We start from the raw sequence: 18,291 nt of genomic DNA on the forward strand, positions 1-18,291 counted from the left end.
TTTCCAAAGTTACATAATTTTTCATGTCAGAAAATTTATAAATGTGTCATCACAACTTTTTAGATCTGAGAACTTTATAAATGTGTCACTATATTTAGTTTGAGTAACTTCAAAATTCTATCAATTCATCAGGTCAGAAAATTTTATAAATGTGTCACTAAATTCAGTTAGACTAACTCCAAACTTACATTAATTTTTTCGGTTAGATTATTTAATAAACGCGTCATCACAATTTTATAGATCAAAGAACTTTATAAACGTGTCATTGAATTCTGTTACATTAACTCCAAAATTACATTAATTTTTCTAGTCAAGAAACCTTATAAACGTGTCATCACAACTTTCTAGGTCAAATTTTTTTATAAATGTATCACTAAATTTGATTAGGCTAACTTCACAAGCGATAGTCAAAAACCTAAAAACATTATTTTATAACTCAAAACTCACTAAAATATCATTTGATCTATAACAATAATTAAAAAAGTAGAGTAATAAATATTAAAAATACTCTATAATAGAGGGAACACAATTTTTTAATTTATTTTTTACAAATAAAAAAAAAAAGAAAAAAAAAAGGGGGCCAATTTGTAGCATATTAAAAAAATACCCCCTGAGGTTTGTGTAATTGTCAAATTCTCAATATATAGTTTCATAAACAAACAAGAATCACCAATTGTCTCCAAATTCCAAATTCCAAATTCCAATCTCTAATCTTTGGTTATTGAAAACCCCTTTGTTTAAATTCTTCCCCTTTTCACTTTCCCATTTCCAATTTTTTTTTCTGGTCACCGGAAATATTTTCTTGAAATTCCGGCGGTTGATCGGAGATGGTTCTACCGGAAAACACCAACTGGTTGTATGACTATAATTATGAAGATATAGTCACCCCTGATGTCAATTTCTCAGTTTCTGGGTATTCTTGGTCTATGCAGGGGTTCAATGGTTCAACTAATGCTAGGTAACTATTTAGTGTGTCGAATTTGACTTACTGATTCTGTGCTGTATTTGCTAAATTGGGTGTTTTTTCTTTTAGCTGATTGATGAGTTTTTTTTTTGGTTTCTTAACTAAGCAAAATGGATATACAAGATTCATGTAAAAAAGTTGGGGTATTTTAGCTGATTGATGAGTTTTGTTTCTTTGAATAAAGTTGGAATGCTGATAAAGGGCTCATATAGCTGATCTCAATCAAAATTTGGGATCTTTTAGCTGATTAATGAGTCTTTGTTACTTCTCGATAGAGCGGAATATATATAGAGGATTCATATAGTTGACTTCAACTAAAAGTTGAGATCTTTTTGCTGATTGATGAGGTTTTTTTTGCTTCCTAATCAAGCAGAACTGATAAAGAAGATTCGTATAACCGTTACTGAAAGTTGAGCTCTTTTAGCTGATTGATGAGTCTTGTTTCTTTGAATAAAGTTGGAATGCTGATAAAGGGTTCATATAACTGATCTCAACTAAAATTTGGCATCTTTTAGCTGATTAATGAGTCTTTGTTACTTCTCAATAAAGAGGAATAGATATAAGATTCATATAGTTGACTCTACCTTTTAGCTTATTGATGATTAGTCTTTTTGCTTCTGAAGAAAGCAAAATGGATATAGAAGATTGATATAACTGTTACTAAAAGTTAGGGGTTTCTTTTAATTGATTGATGAGTCTTGTTTCTTTGAATTAAGTTCGAACGTCGATAAATGATTCACATGCTGACCTCAACTAAAAGTTAGGGGAATAGATAGAGGATTTGTGTAGTTGATTCTGAATAAAAGTAGGGATCTTTTAGCTGATTGATGAGTTTTATTGTTTCTGAATAGATAGAATCATATAATTGACTCCAACTAAGAGTTGGGATCTTTTAGCTGATTGATGAGTTTTTTTGCTTCTCAGTAGAGCAGAAGGGATACAGAAGATTCATAAAACCGTCACTAATAGTTGGGCTCTTTCAGCTGATCGATGAGTCTTGTTTCTTTGAAAAAAAAATTTGGAATTTATATAGAGGATTCATATAGCTGACCAGCTAAAAGTTGGGATCTTTTATTGATTGATGAGTTCTGTTGCTTCTGCATAGAGCAGAGTGGATACAGAAGAGTCATACAAAGAGTTGGGCTATTTTAGCTGATTAATGAGTCTTGTTTCTTTAAATAAAGTTGGACTGTCTAGAAAAGATTCATATAGCCAACACCAACTAAAAGTTAGGATATTAGCTGATTAATGAGTCTTGTTACTTTTCAATATGTCGGAATAGGCTATAGAGGATTCATATTGTTGACTCCAACTAAAAGTTGAGATCTTTTAGCGGATTTATGAGTTGTTGCTTCCTAATAGAGCAAAGGGATATAGAAAATTCATATAACTGTTACTAAAAGTTGGGTTCTTTTAGCTGATTGATGAGTCTTGTTACGTTGAATAAAGTTAAAATGTATAAAGGATTCATATAGCCAACCCCAACTGAAAGTTGGAATGTTTTAGCTGATTGATGAGTTTATTGCTTTCGAATAAAGCAAAATGGATAGAGGACTCATATAACCGTTGCTGAAAATTGGGCTCTTTTCGCTGATTGATAGTTTTGTTTCTTTGAATAAAGTTGGAATGTTGATAAAGGATTCATATAACCGACCCCAATTAAAAGTTGTTATCTTTTAGCTGATTGACGAGTTTTGTTGTTTCCGAATAAAGCAAAATGTTGTATACAGAAGATACATATAGCTGTTCCTGAAAGTTGAGCTCTTTTAGCTGATTGATGAGTCTTGTTTGTTTGAATAAAGCTGGAATGTAAATAAAGGATTCATATTGCAGAGCCTAACTAAAAGTTGGGATCTTTTGCTGATTCAATCCCTTTTCTCCAGCATATACAATATATATTCAATGCCTTTTCGATTGTGTTCTGACTACTTTGCTTTTTATGTCTATTTTAGTGTTGATATTGATGGCTCACTTGGTGAATCAGACTGCCTGAAGGAAAGCGATTGTAAGAAAAGGTAAAAACTTTTGAGTTTAGGGACATTTTTTGTGTATTTCCTAAGCATAGAGATCTGATGTTGCACTAACTCGTCACTATTATCTATCAGGTTTGATTTGATTAGCTACTTGGTGCTTACCATTGTTGCAGAAAAGTGACAAATTCTACCCTCCCTTTGTTTCATTTCCAGAGTATTACTCTATTATCTCGAAGGCTCAGGGTTGAGAAAATAACGATCTCATTATGCTTTTAATGAGGATAGTTTTAAAGATTTTGACTTGTTCTGTCCTCTTGTTCTAACGGCCTATATGGAGGACTTATACTCCCTAAACAGCCTTCTGAAGATTTCATAGAGATATAGTACCCTTCCCTCTATTTGGAAGTACTTACTATGCTGCAGCAATTCCACAAATTTAGTTTAGATTGAAATTCTTGTGATGTAATGATGATACACAAAGTCCCCCTTATGTTATATTCTTAGTTTCATAATTATGCTATTAGCCTTCGAGCTTTTTTTCCTCGTAGTATTGGTTTTGAGAGGAAAGCCAGATGCCCTCTTAATGTACCTACATAACATTGTTTACTCATGTTTCCGACAATTGTTACAGGACAAGAGCTGAATCATGCACCTCGTCAAGTTCCAAAGCTTGCAGGGAGAAATTAAGGAGAGAGAAACTGAATGACAAGTGGGCTCACTATTCATACCTTTTAGAACCATTTCACCCTTTATTTCATTTTATATATTGCTAAATTAAAATATGGTCTCAGGTTCATGGAATTGGCGGTGCTTCTTGAGCCCAGCAGGCCTCCAAAAACAGACAAGAGTGGCATTCTTGTTGATGCTGTTCGCGTGGTGACACAGTTACGTGGTGAGGCTCAAAAATTGAAAGACTCAAATTTGGATCTACAAGAAAAGATAAAGGAGTTGAAGGCAAGTATTTGTTACGTTCTTTCCATTGGCTACTAGATTGTTGACAAGTTTTGTCAATTTGGCAAAACAATCTGATGACAAGAAAAGCTAAAACATCGCTTTACTATGCTTCTCCTGACTTCAAGTATGTTTGACTTGTGTAGGTTGAGAAAAATGAGCTTCGAGATGAAAAACAGAGGCTGAAGTCCCAGAAAGAGAAGTTAGAGCAACAACTAAAGACTATGACTGCACAACCTAGCTTCTTTCCTCCTGCCATGCCCGGTGCTTTTGCTTCTCCAGTTCAAGCTGCAGGAACCAAGCTGGTGCCAATCATAAGTTACCCTGGAGTTGCCATGTGGCAATTCATGCCTCCTGCTGCAATAGATACCTCGCAGGATCACGTGCTCCGCCCTCCAGTTGCTTAAGTTTGCTGCTAAACCTATGATAATTGACTTAACTCCGATATGTTGTTCTAGTTAAACGCTCTTTAGCTGTGTTAGTTTATTCGTCGAGTCCTTTTGGTGTATTTGGTGGATAATAGTAGTTCTCTTGTAATCTTTGCACTTTTAATGTGTTAAATGCTGGTTTTATCAACTGTAAATTTTAGCAGGTTCAACCTGGCATTTACGTATACATTCTTTTCTCTCCTGATTAAATTCTTTGTTATTTCTTCCTTTTGTTTGGCATGAATTCAGTGTGTGTGTATTGGGGTGGGGGGTAACTAAGCTGTGATGAGCCGGTGACAGTGCTGTCAAAATTTTCCATCCCAAAAGAGTTGGAAGAAGTGAGCAGCTTTGATTAGCTGTGTGGTATTATGGTTTTGAGGAGCAAAGAAAAGGTGTGATCTCTAAATGTGTGATAGATGGGGGTTTTAGTGGTGAAATGGAATGTATTAGAGACTGAAAGTATAGCGCTATTAGCGCCTGATATTCGAATATTGGCTCAAGACATTTTTTCCTACCTTGAATAAACAGGGATACTACTTGTGTTCTTGAATCAATAACCATCGAAAGACTAAGCTAGTCTCCTGTCTCTCTGGACCAACAAGGGATATATAGGTAATGTTTCGAGTGTTTGACATTTTCCAATCACAAAGATCAGTGAGTTCTTGAAAGTTTAAAGGTTGAAATGTCTTGTATCACTGCATTAGCCTTGAGTTTGCTAATTGCAAAATCCACAGGATTATTGGAGGACTTGGTGTCAAATGTAACAGGAAAAAGGTGCATGCCAACAATTCAACTGAATGTACTTACATTTGCTTTTATCTATATTGTGTAATTAATGAGAACTCTCTGAGAAGTTTTTTGCTTGCGTAGCTCCCAGGGATTTGGTACGTGTTATATGTGGATTAAGTGCACATCACGGTCATTCATGGATTCGAACCTGTTACCAACAAAAGCCACCTAGTATTAAAGTGGAGAAGGGTGGAAGGGTGGGTAAAGTTCATTTACTGCACTCGTTCTTTCCTTTCGTCTGTTTGGTAATTTCATTCTCTTTTAGGACCTTCTGTTCCTTACATACTCTGAATGATTATACCTCAAAGACACAATTAGCATGGAATGGAAGATTGAGACTCCCTCCATTCCATTTATGTGGCTTTATTTCTTAATTAGTCTGTCATTAAAAGAATGACATCTTTCTATATTTTTGAAAACAATTTAACGTCAATCTTTTTATTTTACCCTTAATGGCATGCTTCTAGATACCCAAACTAAATTGAATTGGAGGAGTATCCTTTTTTATCATCTTTGCAAGTATTATTTTGGTGAAAAAAATCCACCATGTACATTGTATAATATCTAACTACAGTATAAAATACATTTGGGGAACCAGAAATTATAGTAGTTTTGAGGTGTTCAAGAATGTCAGGCCGGGAGTTGTTGCCAATCTCGCTTCAGGGAGTGGAGAGACCTTCTATACATGGGTCACCTCTCTCAAAATTTGGTTTCTTGGTTACAAGCAACATGGTTAACAAATCCCTTGCTCATTTCAAGTTGCTCTAATATGACATGTTCTGATAAATTTATCAGAGAAGTTAACGTACTTTGTCCAGAGGGATCGAAGTTGAGGGAACGCTATATCTAGCCAAGGTTTTGCTCGACCGTTGAAGTGGATCACACCAGCACTCTTAGCATCCGGGATGCTCGTGTTATCTTGGTACCCGAGTCCTAGCATGTGCCAAAAGGGATCGATAGGATGGACATGACCATGAAATGCAATTAGTCCCGGAGGTAATGTACCTAGCTGCCACAAACTTAGATCTGACTTCAAATTCTGCACAAGAAAAGGAAAACTATATCATCATCAAGTTTTTCAGTAAGTACTTTCAAGCAATTGCAAAAGATTACTTCCCCTTTCTATATTTAGAGGCAATTTAACTTTAAGCATTCCATTTTAACCTTAAGTGAGATGATCTGTAGCTATGCAAATATCTTTGACTTGTTTTAAATCATAAATTTCAAGAGTCTTTCTATGTTTCTTGAACTCCATGACCTATCAAAGTTCATCACATAAATTGGGACATAAATTGGGACATAAATTGGGACAGAGGGAGTACTCGTTAAAACAAAATGCTTGAATGTTGCATAATGTTCAAAATGCATTTCATTGAATTAACAGTTGATGTCACTTGTAGAGTTGTAGTAAACCTGTTCGAGCCAGTAGTGGTATGCCTCACTTATATTTGTTTCTCTCCATGCTTCCAGATCAAAAATGTTCATGCCATAGGCCCATGCACATTCATTAGGATCAAAGTTGTTCGATATGAGAGGATGAGAAAAATTCAAATAGCTTTTAAAGCGCTTTGCCATAACAAACTTGTCCTCTCCCCTGCATGTCTCTACCGCTCCATTCACCTTCCCGTTCATGTCAATGTCCCATAGAGATGAAAGATCGGTTTGAATGACAATGTCATCGTCCAGGAAGACTACCTTATCAAGACTGGGAAACAACTGCAAAGACATTTCTACTTCTCAGCATTAAAATTTAAAGTGCTTCGGAGAAGGACAGATGGACGTTACATGCAATTTAAGTGAGCTTCTAAAACTTTCGTTACCTCTGGCAAGTATATCCTTATGTGGTTCATCAGAGAATTGTATTTGGGACTGAGTGCTTGCAACTTTGCTGCAATGATATGAGGCTTTTCAGTTGTATTCGCTACAATTGCTGATGACCCTCCCCTGAATTGTGATCTTGCTTTTTGGTCTTTCTCCATTGCTTCCAGAACCGGGACCTTTCCCTTTGTTAACCAATCGAAATGGTGCAACGCTTTAACCTCAATGATTGCAGGTGTCAAAGAATGTAACGAAAACCAAGCTTGCATCGGTGAGAAGGTTTTGCTATCCGTGATTATGTGAAGGACAACTTTCTCAGGCCGGAAAGAGTTCTGGACAAGCGATGATGCAACAACAGAAGCAGCAAGAATATTGTCAGAGGCTAGGACAAAATGGAAGTATGAATTATCAACAAGGGCGGGAACAAGTTCCGGTGATGGTAACTGGAGACGGGCATTGGCGTTGATGGAATGCTCATGTGCTAGCTTGAGATCAAGGCAGTGCAGCTGTTTCGGGATGCCACTAGATGCTACATGCCGATAAAGGTATTCTTGAATCTTGGCAGTTCTTGTTCTTTGTTCAAGGAGGGTTACCTGCAACAAATAGACATTAATTGTTGAAAACATAATTTGGTAAATAAGAACGTGCTATCTCTAATAGTTTAAGCCTTCCGATGAGATGGTCATACAATTCAACACTATTCAAGCCTTGAGTGGTTAATATGATTACATTGTGAATATCTCATGACTTTTGCTTCATAATCAACTGGTCTGCCTTCTAGTTAATTGTTTAGCAGCCAGGAAAGTTTTAACAAAAAAAAGGGCAGCCTGGTGTACTGAGCTCCCGCTATGCACTGGATCTAGGAAGGTCAGGACGATATTGGGTCTACTATAAGCGATGTTGCTCGGACTTCCTAAAAATGTTGTCGCACCCATGTCGGATTCTCCAAATATGAACTACTTTTCAAGGATCCGGCACACACCCCCATTGCCAATTTTGAAGAGTCCGAGCAACATAAACTATAAGATTCTTACATTTCCACGACTTGAACCAGTGACCTCCTGACAGTAGTCAAGAAATTAACCAAGGAAAGTTCTTTATCCACATGTAATTTGTTGTCTACGACAAAATATGGTACCTTAAGTTAACTTTATCTCTATACATGATGGAAAAGGCATGATAAGTACATAATACCATAGCTTTAAGCTTGACAGCAAAGGTTTCTGCATCTGGCCTTGTGTCCTTCATTTCTTCCATAAACTCTTCCAACGATTGAGGAGTTTCCGGCCCTTCTTCGATTTCAATCTGGTCCGTAGGTTCCTCCAATACTTGATATATCACCTCAGGTACCTAACAGAATACGGGAGAATAGATATTTTGAGCTTGTGATTTTAAATAGAAGAAAATGGCTCTACAAAGATCTCCTGTCTTTCATATACTGTTTGCCCATAAAACCAATCTCCTCTTAGATGAGCACGGCTCAAAAGGGATTTCAAAAATAATATGCACAAAAAGGATAAAAATAAAAGGCGTAGAAGCATACAGTTGATTCGAGCTGTGTCCCCAAAATCCTTGGTCCAATTTTTCTCCCCAAGCACCCTGCCTTGGAATGAAATTTAGAGTTTCTTCAATGGGCAAACAGTGAAAATGGCTCTCACATCAAGTGACAAAAAGAAAGAAAAGAAAACTGGAAAATAAATGGTGGTATAAGTGCTATATTGATACTCTTTTTTCTGCAGAAATTGAAGACATAATACATAGATAGACACCTTAACTTGGTCTCAACTGACAACTATACACCTTGACTTTGAAAATGAACATCTAAACACCTTAACTTGGTTTAAGTTGACCCTCGTGAAACACCCCAACTTTGAGAATGCACATCTAGAATGCACCCCCTAATTAAAGTCTAGAAATGCATTTGCGAAGTTAAGGTGTTCGTGAGACGCACTTGGGTCAAGTTGTAGTATGTAGACAGTCACAATGAAAGTTGGTGTGTTCAATTGCCAGTGGAGGCCAAGGTATAGTGTCTACCTATGTATTATGCCAAAATAGAACTAGTAACTCGTTTATTCACTTCTATAAGCTTGCTGTCTTAGTATGTTCAATCAATGAATCTGTAGATATTTTGGTTCATCTACATGTTGTAAGAGTTCTCTAGTAAACGTATGAACACAAAGATGATCAGCATAATTTAGTTTGTGTAAGTTACATCTATTTGAGCAGTAAGAAAAAAGGCAGACCGGTGCACTGAGCACCCCGCGTTCATGCAGGATTCGGGGAAGAGCCACACCCTTAAGGTGTGATGTAGGCAACCTACCTGATGATTGCATCAGTGGCTGATTCCACAGCTCGAACCCGTGACCTATAGGTCACACAAAAACAACTTTACCGTTGTCACAACGCTCCCCTTCAACAACTTGAACAATAGTGTTCTTGAATATTTTTATGTATTGTGAAGATTCTTTAGTTTCCTGATGTATCTACAGACTGCTATTATATCATGCTGAAATATTTACATACCATTCTATTATTAATGTTTCTAATATCTGCAATAAATCAAGTACTATATCATAAAGATCACATATTACCACAATCATTTTTTTCCTAATGCTGCTTAATACAATTTCTTATACATGCCTCTTGGTAATGGCGAATTCCACTTCTTTTTCAGAGAGAGAGAGGGAGAGAGAAACGTACCTAGCGTTGAACATTTTCGTTCTCCATCTATGGTGTCTTCAGCCGTTAACATGAAGACAAACCTGAGAAGAAACGTAAAAAGCAGGAGCGAATAGAAGACCATGAGGTACGATATTCTCCTCGAACCAACTTTTACTTTGACAAACTCCTTGAATCCTTTAGCTGGGAGGACAGTAACATGCCTCAAACTCGGCGATATGAGGAGTTGCATTGTATGTGTCAAAGAAAAATGAGATAAAAGAACACAAAATGTTGGTACTATTTGTGTTCTTGTTCTAGTTTTTCATTTGGCAATCAATAACTCTATACTATATTAAGTTGATTGAGTTAGGATTTGAAAAGGAACGACTATGCAAAGGTTGTTGATGTTCAAAGTTGCTGTCATTCACCTAACCTTGCTTAGCATGAAGGTTAAACATGCATTTTTTCCCAAGTTTTAACATGTTTGCATCAATTTTTGACTGAGAAAGAAGACTCTTGGATTGTAGTTGTTGGTTCATTTCAGAGTTTAACTACTATACATTGACAGCGTAGAATGAATTTTTACTTTTAAATCTACAATTAATCTCGGTATAAAGTCCCGCATAAATAATCATTGCATGATAAATCTCACATAACTAGTGAGTGAACCAAACGACCCCTTAAAACATAGTAATTATGGGTGATTGTCCCAAAAAAAGGTGAGATTTTAAGTTGAAAAACAAAGTAGATTACCTACCAAAATGGGTTCGTAAGAAAAAATTATATTGTCAATGTATATAAGTGAAATCTTCTTAAGAAAGAGATATAAGACTAGTAAAGGCGGCAGCTGATTAGTGGATTTAATTTGCTTTGATTATTGTATTATTTGTTGTTGGTATTGCTTTTTCTCTATTATTTTCGATATGACTTCTTCACTACTGTATTTCCTATTTAAACTTACTTTAAATTGTTTTACTTGTGCCGAGGATCTATCAGAACAACCTCTTTAAGTTCATAAGGTATGGGTAAAGTCTGCGTACATACCACCCTCCCTAGACCACATTTGTGGAACTACACTGTATATGTTGTTGTTGGTTTTGATTTTTGAAGGTGGGACTGAAGAAAGGTTTTTTTTTTTTAAGTGTTTAGATTACATTGGAGATAAAAGTTTGGTGTTGTTTCACTTTGCCTTCATATGAAGTTATGAAATATTGTAAGATTGAAAAACATGAGGGAATTTTGGTTTTTTTTTTTTAATGATTTGAACAGAGTTTCTAAATGGACAATGACCTACTGTCTTCTTTACTTTCTTTCTTTCTTGGACTGTCTTAATCTGCAAATCATGGTGTGGTTGGGTCTAATAAACTACTTTAACGTTATATATACTGACAATATGAATATTTTTTGGGGGATGTTTACGCGATTTGCTCAAGCGGGTAAAAAGTATTTCCGCAATAATGAAATATCCAATAGGTATGTACGTTGTGTACTTTCGGGGCGTACAATTCACTTGTGATATGTGATTTATTTGTTCTTATTATATTGTATACTATGTAGGTATACAAAATTACTTGAGTATTGCATCTTTCCCGTGAATAGAGTTACTCGCTACCTGTGAACTGTTGTGTTGATGGAAGGTACAAGGTACTCAGTGAAATAGTTGAGATGCACACAAGTCAGTCTTATTATAGAAAAAATATCGTGAATTTTACGTTACCACGAATTTTCCTGCTAATAAATTCTCTTAAAACTTGATGTAATTATAGAGATATGTGATGTTTATCTGCTTAATGAAATCACTGAGATAAAAATAATCTGTCAAAGGAGACCAGATTCTCAACTTCAATGAGTCCTTTCTTTTCATATGAAATGTAATTTTTCTAACTGTACCAAAAAATATATTTATAAATATACCGAGTGGTTTCATTTTGCTTGTGCACACCTCAATAAATTCCACAAGATATTGACCAATTCCCACCCATCAACAACATGTTTCAAGTAACTTTGTTCATCAAGACTAGAACATATGAGAAAAATGAAAGTCGAACCAACAAAAAGAAAAGCAAAAAAAAAAAGAATTTAGAACACATGCAAGAGATGGCAAAATAATTCAAGGTAGCAGCTAATCATTAACATTGTAAGTAAACACTGTTTTATCACAATGGAGGAGAGTAAAGGGAGCTTAATATTTCCAGATCACACAACACAGTGCTTTAAGATCGAACGAGAAGAAGCAATACAAAATTCATAAGTTTCAGCTGTTACTCGTCGTCTTTGTAAGGATACTCCTCAGGAACCTGTTTCAGAAGTTTCAACTGCAGCTCGAATGCATCATCTCCTCTAAGCATATCACGAATCCATGTGACTTCAGTCTTCATTGACACCTGAACATAGGGTAAACACAGATAAATTTGGTGCTCCAACAATAGCTAAAATAAACGCAACACTCTCAATTCACCCTTACTGCAGAAGATTATACAGTATTGAGTATAGTATATTTTGGCTTCTCATATCCTGTGGCAACTCGCCTACTGAAACCTAACAATTACTAATGGACCAAGGGGAGGCGATTAAGATAGATTATAAAGATCTCTATCTTACAATTCTCTAGTTAGGGAGGCTGCAAGATTGGAAAATGAACTCATCTGACTTTAGTATGACATGAAATAGACAAGGAAATGCAATGCACTGCTAGATTGCCACTTTGAGAGCGAAGTAAAATGACAACAATGTAACATAGTTCATAACGTTTTGATTTAGTAAAAACACCCTTTCAATTGCACACTATTCGCCATTTCAGTAGGGAAGACAAGTCACATTAGTGACTCCGATTAAAACTTGGCAGTAAATGAGGACGTCGTATGCTGATATCTATAAGAGGTGTCTTCTTCTCGGAGAGAGAGAAAAGATGTAATCAAAAAGCATGTATGTTGTGTGAGACCAATTGCAAAGTAAAAATTGGTAACAAGCAGATGCTATAGAATGGGGAAGCTCACCATCTCTAATGCCCCCCTGATTACTCCACTTAAGATGTTACAATAATATAGACCTTGACATGTATCAGGGAGCTCAACAAAGTCTACCAAGGGGTTGTCCTCCAGAATTAAACTGCACGTTGTTCCCTCAGCATTCCAATTTCCCACAGTTGCTGTGACACCTAGGAACATTTTGAGGCCAACCTGTTCATATGAGCAGCAAGAAATCATGTTTCCTAAAACAAAAAGTTCAGCATAATTTTTGAAAGGGTGATCAACTACGTCTAAGTGTATGTTATAAATAAAATGAACTTGAGAATATGAAGGGTAGTAAGAAGGATGCTCAGCTCAAATATGACACATAAACAACAATATATTCTGCTCACTATCAATGAATGCTGGCAGAGAAACAACAATATATACTGATCAACCCATAAAATCAACTAGGAGATTCGTTCCCAACTTTTTTTACTCAACATCCGAAAGACATAAATGAAGGAAACATGAGCTAGAGATGGAAGCATTTAATACATCCTTCTGCATACTTTTGTGTATATGTGTGTTTGTTGAGATGCACACCATCAATCTTCCATTAAAGAGCAAAGTGTGAAAGGAACATTGGTGGTTATATTCATAGTAAGACATCTGGAATGTAAATTAAGGTCCAGAAAACTTATCCATCCTTATTGTGTTCACTATATTTAAATTTTGAGGATTTTCTAGGAATAAAAATAGGGAAAAGGGTCAAAATTACCCCTCAACTTTGTCTTATTGGTTGACTTTACCCCTGCCATTAAAAGCAAGTTATTTTTACCCATGCCGTCAATAAACTTAACAAATATACCCCTCCTTGGATGGAAAGCCCCAAATCAATTAAAATTACCCGATTTTACTTAAATTACCCAATTTAAACCCGACCCGACCCGACCCACTTAATAATATAACCCATTTCTTTTACCCAAATCAACTTTGTTTTCCCCACCACCACCTTCTTTGAGATCTCCTTCACCACCACCGCCGAAACCACCACCTCTCCCCTACTCTACCTCCGCCAAGTCGGCAGCCCTATCAAAAGTCAATTTCTGGCTGTCTAAGACCAAATCCCTTCTGGGTTTCCCAGCAAAAAACCAAAATTGTAATCCCCAAGAATAACACAATTATCAAGAGTAGAACCAAAATCAGCTCTCCACTTGAGCAAAGCACCCTCATCAATACCCAATTCCCCACTAGGCAACTCGATCCTAAGCAACTTAATTTCATCAAAATTCTTCAAAAGTTGTGTAGGGGAGTGATGGGTAACAAAATTTTGCTCAAAATCATCATCGACAAGAGACGATGAAGCAGTACATCGCCTGGAAGAAATGGAGATCAACTAAGGGATTGAAAGGGTTTAACAAGACCAAGGAATACAAGTCGAAAAAGGGAAGAAATGGGGTGACGTGACTTATTAGAAGAGTCATCATCAGAGATAACACAATCAACATGAACAACAACGTTATCAACTCGAGGAACAAGTGAATGAAACCTCGTACAAACTCCACAACACCTTCCTAGAGTTTTAACACCATCGATCTTGTTGAAAATCAAGAGAAGAACTGGATAAGGTTGCTGGTTGAAGTGGTCAACAGGTTCTGGGTAGATCGTTGACCTCAGATCTGACTTGGAAAATCAGGTATATTATTAAGTGGGTCGAGTCGGGTTAAAATTGGGTAATTTAAGTAAAATCGAGTAATTTTAATTGATTTGGGGCTTTCCATCCAAGGAGGGGTATATTTGTTAAGTTTATTGACAGCAGGGTAAAAATAACTTGCTTTTAACGGCAGGGATAAAGTCAACCAATAAAACAAAGTTGAGGGGTAATTTTGACCCTTTTCCCATAAAAATATCGAAGAATCATCATTATCATATCCTAGGGGTGACAACAATCCCTCTAAAAAAGGGGCAAAGAATGACCAGCCACACTCTCATTCTCTATTTTCCTTTTCTTCATCTTTTTCTCTTTTGCTTCCTTAGAAACCTAGGGCAAATGCGTGACCATACACCCTCTAGGAAACCATCCACGTGGCTCTTCTACCCTCCCCCCCCCCCCACCCCACACACACTCACACAAATCTCTCATAATTTCTAACTTTTTTAGTGGTTAACTATATTTCTCAACTTTGAAATGATTGAAGAAAAATGGTGGCATGAATCTCTGTTAAAAAAATAAAGAAGTTATGTTCTTGTATACATTTTCTTCTCGAATTTGATCATCGCTTTGTTTATGTACTATAAAGAGACTTGAAAAATGAAGAGCTAATTCTGTAAAATTTATATGTTCTGTTATGCATTTTCTCTTCACTTAACGTACTATTTACATGACCCCCTTTATAGAGGAAATGAAGAAGTAGTTATTCAGTTATATAGAGAAACCGAGGATTACAACCAAATGACCAAAATTGCTCTTTACTTTGTTGTTCAAGTCAGACTGCTAAAAGACTATTTGAGAATAAGGCTTTGGCAGTCAGCATAACAGTACAACTTCCAGAGCAAGATACTTGTTTCAAACTTTTGCCTCAATTCTCACTTCAGTTTCAAATCTACTGCCACATTAACAACAACAACAACGCCTCAATCCAAGTAAGTTGGGGTTGACTATATGAAATTTCACAGTCCATGCCATTCCATTTAATCACATCTCGGTGATTAACCTCCATAACATTGATTAAAATTTATACTTCCATAGTATTCCTGCTGATACTTTTGAACGACTCTGTTTTGTATTGGCTACTGGCATGTGTGGGATATCAGAATTCAGAACTACTATTCCAAAATAAAACTGAAACTTCATAATAAACCAACACACATTTAAATATAATGCAACTTGGAGGGGGAAGAGAGACCTTGGCAATGACTTCAGCTGTTTCCTTGAAATCAATACACCTAGAAACGTTAGATTTTGCCAGAAACTCATCAATGAGCCGAATTCCAATGTTATAACCCCTGCAATCAGTTAAACTTCTCAAATTTTGTGTACTTCTGAGCCAATACAGTTAAATTAAATTGCCACAGACAATTACATTAAATATCAATCAACTATGCCTCAATCCTAACTAAAGTCAGCTATATATGCATCCTCCGGATCCATTCCATGATTCATCAATACAACAACTACAATAAGCCTCAATTCTAAACGAGTTGGGGTTGGCCTATATGAACCCAACTTCTTCATTTAAGCTCAATTCATATGATACATCATTAATAGACTCTTCTCACTCAAACCTTAACTCTCCTCCTTTTTCTGGATTTCGGATCACATAGATAGAGTTCAATTGGAAGTTCAATTGGACTAACAAAACAACTATTACCAGCCCACAACCTAGAAAACAAATAAGTACATTTTAACCCCAGTTTTTGATGGGGGAAAACTAGATAAAGGATTTACATTTGATCAAGACGTATGGTCAGCTCTTCAACCTCCTTTATATCTGCTTCAAATCACATAGAATGGAGTTCAACTGAAAGTTCTATAACACTAACGAAACAACGAATACCAGCCAACAACCTAGAAAACAAATTAGTACATTACCTAGTTTTATCTCCCTCAAATACTATAGTAAACACAATCGAGACAAAATCACTAGGTGATTTCCTTCCTCTTTATCTAGGTATCGAATCACATAAACAAAGTTAAATTTGAAGTTCTATAACACTAACAAAACAACTAAAACAAACCCACAACCTAGAAAATAAATTAGCACATTACCTAGTTTTCTCTCCCTCAAATACTATAGTAAACACAATCGAGACAAAAACACTAGGTGGTTTCCTTCCTCTTTATCTAGGCATCGAATCACATAGACGAAGTTCAATTTGATGTTCTATAACACTAACAAAACAACTAAAACAAACCCACAACCTAGAAAACAAATCAGCACATTACCTAGTTTTCTCTCCCTCAAATACTATAGTAAACACAATCGAGACAAAAATACTAGGTGATTTCCTTCCACTTTATCTAGGCATCAAATCACATAGACGAAGTTCAATTTGAAGTTCTATAACACTAACAAAACAACTAAAACAAACCCACAACCTAGAAAACAAATTAGCACATTACCTAGTTTTCTCTCCCTCAAATACTATAGTTAACACAACTGAGAGTCAAAAACACTAGGTGATTTCTTTCCCTTTTATGTATGCTTCAGATCACATAGACGGAGTTCAATTCGAAGTTCTATAAGGCTAACAAAACAACTAACTACTCCCTTTGTCCCAATTTATACTACACACTCTTCTATTTTAAAATTATTTATTTTGAGTATAGTTGCAACATTACAAAGTCTTGCCATTTCTCTTACTATTAAACTTCGTGTCCGATAAAACTACATCACATAAATTGGGACGCAAGGGTACAAATTTTGATGTAAAAAAAATACAAGTAAAGGATTTACATTTGATCAAGCTGTTTGTTGACTTCCTCAACCTCCTCCAGATCAGTAAGCAGTTGTCGCACGATCGCACCGTACGTTAGGGTGAAAAGTTCAGCATTCTACAGAAAACCCACAAAATTAATCCAACATTTAGTACCACTCGTTCCAATTTAATCGAAAAAATCTCAAATTTAACCGGAAAAATCTCAAATTAAGTCTAAAAATCCCAAATTGAATGAAAACTTACCACTCGTTCAACGTTGGCGAAAATGGCGTCGCCGGATCTGGGAGCAACGGGAGCCATTATCAGAGCTCTGAGAATTTGCTGCTGATTTTTTCCGATCAATTATGAGTGAGCTACTTTACATAGATGGATTTTGTAGAAATAGAGAGAATATTGCATAAGATAGCCACTTATGTTTGTTTATGTTTTAAGCAAATTATTTGAGATTTAGCCAAATTTAATAGATGACCACATATTGCTTCTTTGTCTCTCTTTTTTTTTTTTTTTTTTTTTTTTTTGTATTTTTTATATTTCTTTGATTAATTCAGATTCGTACCACGTAAAGATCATTTATGAAAAATGCTATACATCAAGTATTTTTCTCAAATACAACATTCGAAACCAAGGCCTCTTTTGCGATTTAGGTGTAATATATAAGGTGGTTAATGTCACTATCCAAAAATGGACGTAACGATACTTGTCTTATTCCACCACAACAAGTCAACCTGAAATCCAATTTAACAGGTAAAATGTGCAAACAAAGTCACAATAAGATAAATTTGGATAAGTTAATCATACTCATAATACCCAAAAAACTGGTTGTCACGTGATAAGCCTCTAATGTATTACAATTGTTTTGAAAGAAAATACAAGTCTCAAATGATATGTCTCTAAAATAGAACAAGGTCATAAATAAGAGTAATAGAGTCAACTGAGATGACAACAACTACCTCACAAATCTCCACAGGCAGCCTCAGAAATGAAGAGAAGAGAGGGGTATCACGAAGATTCGAGCTTGTAAGTTGTAACCTACACAAATGTAGAAGCAAAGGTGAGTACCAAACAACACGATACTCAACAAACAAACTCTTCAACACAAAGTCAAGTAATATAGATATTTTGTTTTTGGTTTTTCTTACCGTGAATGATAATCGTGTTAGAGTTCAATTAATTTGTATTCGTGATGTATAAAGCTCATTCATGGGAAATGTCACCTATCAAGAGTTTTTTCATACACAACACGTTAGGCTCAAAATCGAGATTTGTGATTAAGCGAATAAGAGTCTTGTCTACTGCACGACATCATTTAGTGGTCA

At 35.8% G+C, this 18,291-nt stretch overlaps 3 protein-coding genes across 3 annotated transcripts; 1 reads left to right on the plus strand and 2 right to left on the minus strand.

The window, feature by feature from the left end:
• The first annotated feature begins 671 nt into the window (after positions 1 to 671).
• Positions 672 to 4,505, plus strand: LOC125821252 (transcription factor ILR3-like). The gene is made up of 5 exons (XM_049500670.1): positions 672 to 958; positions 2,917 to 2,979; positions 3,569 to 3,646; positions 3,729 to 3,891; positions 4,035 to 4,505. The coding sequence occupies exons 1-5, from the start codon at positions 828 to 830 to the stop codon at positions 4,293 to 4,295; spliced, it is 696 nt and encodes a 231-aa protein (XP_049356627.1). The 5' UTR covers positions 672 to 827; the 3' UTR covers positions 4,296 to 4,505.
• Positions 4,506 to 5,527: 1,022 nt separating this feature from the next.
• LOC125821257 (probable galacturonosyltransferase 12) lies at positions 5,528 to 9,851 on the minus strand. The gene is made up of 6 exons (XM_049500674.1): positions 9,624 to 9,851; positions 8,467 to 8,522; positions 8,118 to 8,273; positions 6,926 to 7,516; positions 6,519 to 6,821; positions 5,528 to 6,144 (listed from the first exon to the last, which is right to left on the minus strand). The coding sequence occupies exons 1-6, from the start codon at positions 9,832 to 9,834 to the stop codon at positions 5,860 to 5,862; spliced, it is 1,602 nt and encodes a 533-aa protein (XP_049356631.1). The 5' UTR covers positions 9,835 to 9,851; the 3' UTR covers positions 5,528 to 5,859.
• Positions 9,852 to 11,734: 1,883 nt separating this feature from the next.
• LOC125821253 (uncharacterized) lies at positions 11,735 to 17,373 on the minus strand. Its single transcript, XM_049500671.1, has 5 exons — positions 17,219 to 17,373; positions 16,993 to 17,090; positions 15,442 to 15,541; positions 12,581 to 12,763; positions 11,735 to 11,968 (listed from the first exon to the last, which is right to left on the minus strand). The coding sequence occupies exons 1-5, from the start codon at positions 17,273 to 17,275 to the stop codon at positions 11,846 to 11,848; spliced, it is 561 nt and encodes a 186-aa protein (XP_049356628.1). The 5' UTR covers positions 17,276 to 17,373; the 3' UTR covers positions 11,735 to 11,845.
• Positions 17,374 to 18,291: the final 918 nt, after the last annotated feature.

Source organism: Solanum verrucosum, unplaced genomic scaffold (assembly GCF_900185275.1).
Source record: "Solanum verrucosum unplaced genomic scaffold, falcon-dt-bn FXZP01000222.1, whole genome shotgun sequence".
Classification (NCBI taxonomy): domain Eukaryota; kingdom Viridiplantae; phylum Streptophyta; class Magnoliopsida; order Solanales; family Solanaceae; genus Solanum; species Solanum verrucosum.

What these genes read in the sequence shown, in the direction of transcription:
- LOC125821252 (XM_049500670.1), top strand. Translation starts at nt 828, where the DNA reads ATGGTTCTACCGGAAAACACCAACTGGTTGTATGACTATAATTATGAA. An exon ending in AATGGTTCAACTAATGCTAG is followed by an intron (nt 959 to 2,916) that starts GTAACTATTTAG and finishes TGTCTATTTTAG; the next exon opens with TGTTGATATTGATGGCTCAC. An exon ending in AAAAGATAAAGGAGTTGAAG is followed by an intron (nt 3,892 to 4,034) that starts GCAAGTATTTGT and finishes TGACTTGTGTAG; the next exon opens with GTTGAGAAAAATGAGCTTCG.
- LOC125821257 (XM_049500674.1), bottom strand. Translation starts at nt 9,834, where the DNA reads ATGCAACTCCTCATATCGCCGAGTTTGAGGCATGTTACTGTCCTCCCA. An exon ending in TAAGGATATACTTGCCAGAG is followed by an intron (nt 6,822 to 6,925) that starts GTAACGAAAGTT and finishes ATGTCTTTGCAG; the next exon opens with TTGTTTCCCAGTCTTGATAA. An exon ending in ACCACTACTGGCTCGAACAG is followed by an intron (nt 6,145 to 6,518) that starts GTTTACTACAAC and finishes TTTCTTGTGCAG; the next exon opens with AATTTGAAGTCAGATCTAAG.
- LOC125821253 (XM_049500671.1), bottom strand. Translation starts at nt 17,275, where the DNA reads ATGGCTCCCGTTGCTCCCAGATCCGGCGACGCCATTTTCGCCAACGTT. An exon ending in AACAAACAGCTTGATCAAAT is followed by an intron (nt 15,542 to 16,992) that starts GTAAATCCTTTA and finishes AACTGATTGCAG; the next exon opens with GGGTTATAACATTGGAATTC. An exon ending in TCAGGGGGGCATTAGAGATG is followed by an intron (nt 11,969 to 12,580) that starts GTGAGCTTCCCC and finishes CCCTATGTTCAG; the next exon opens with GTGTCAATGAAGACTGAAGT.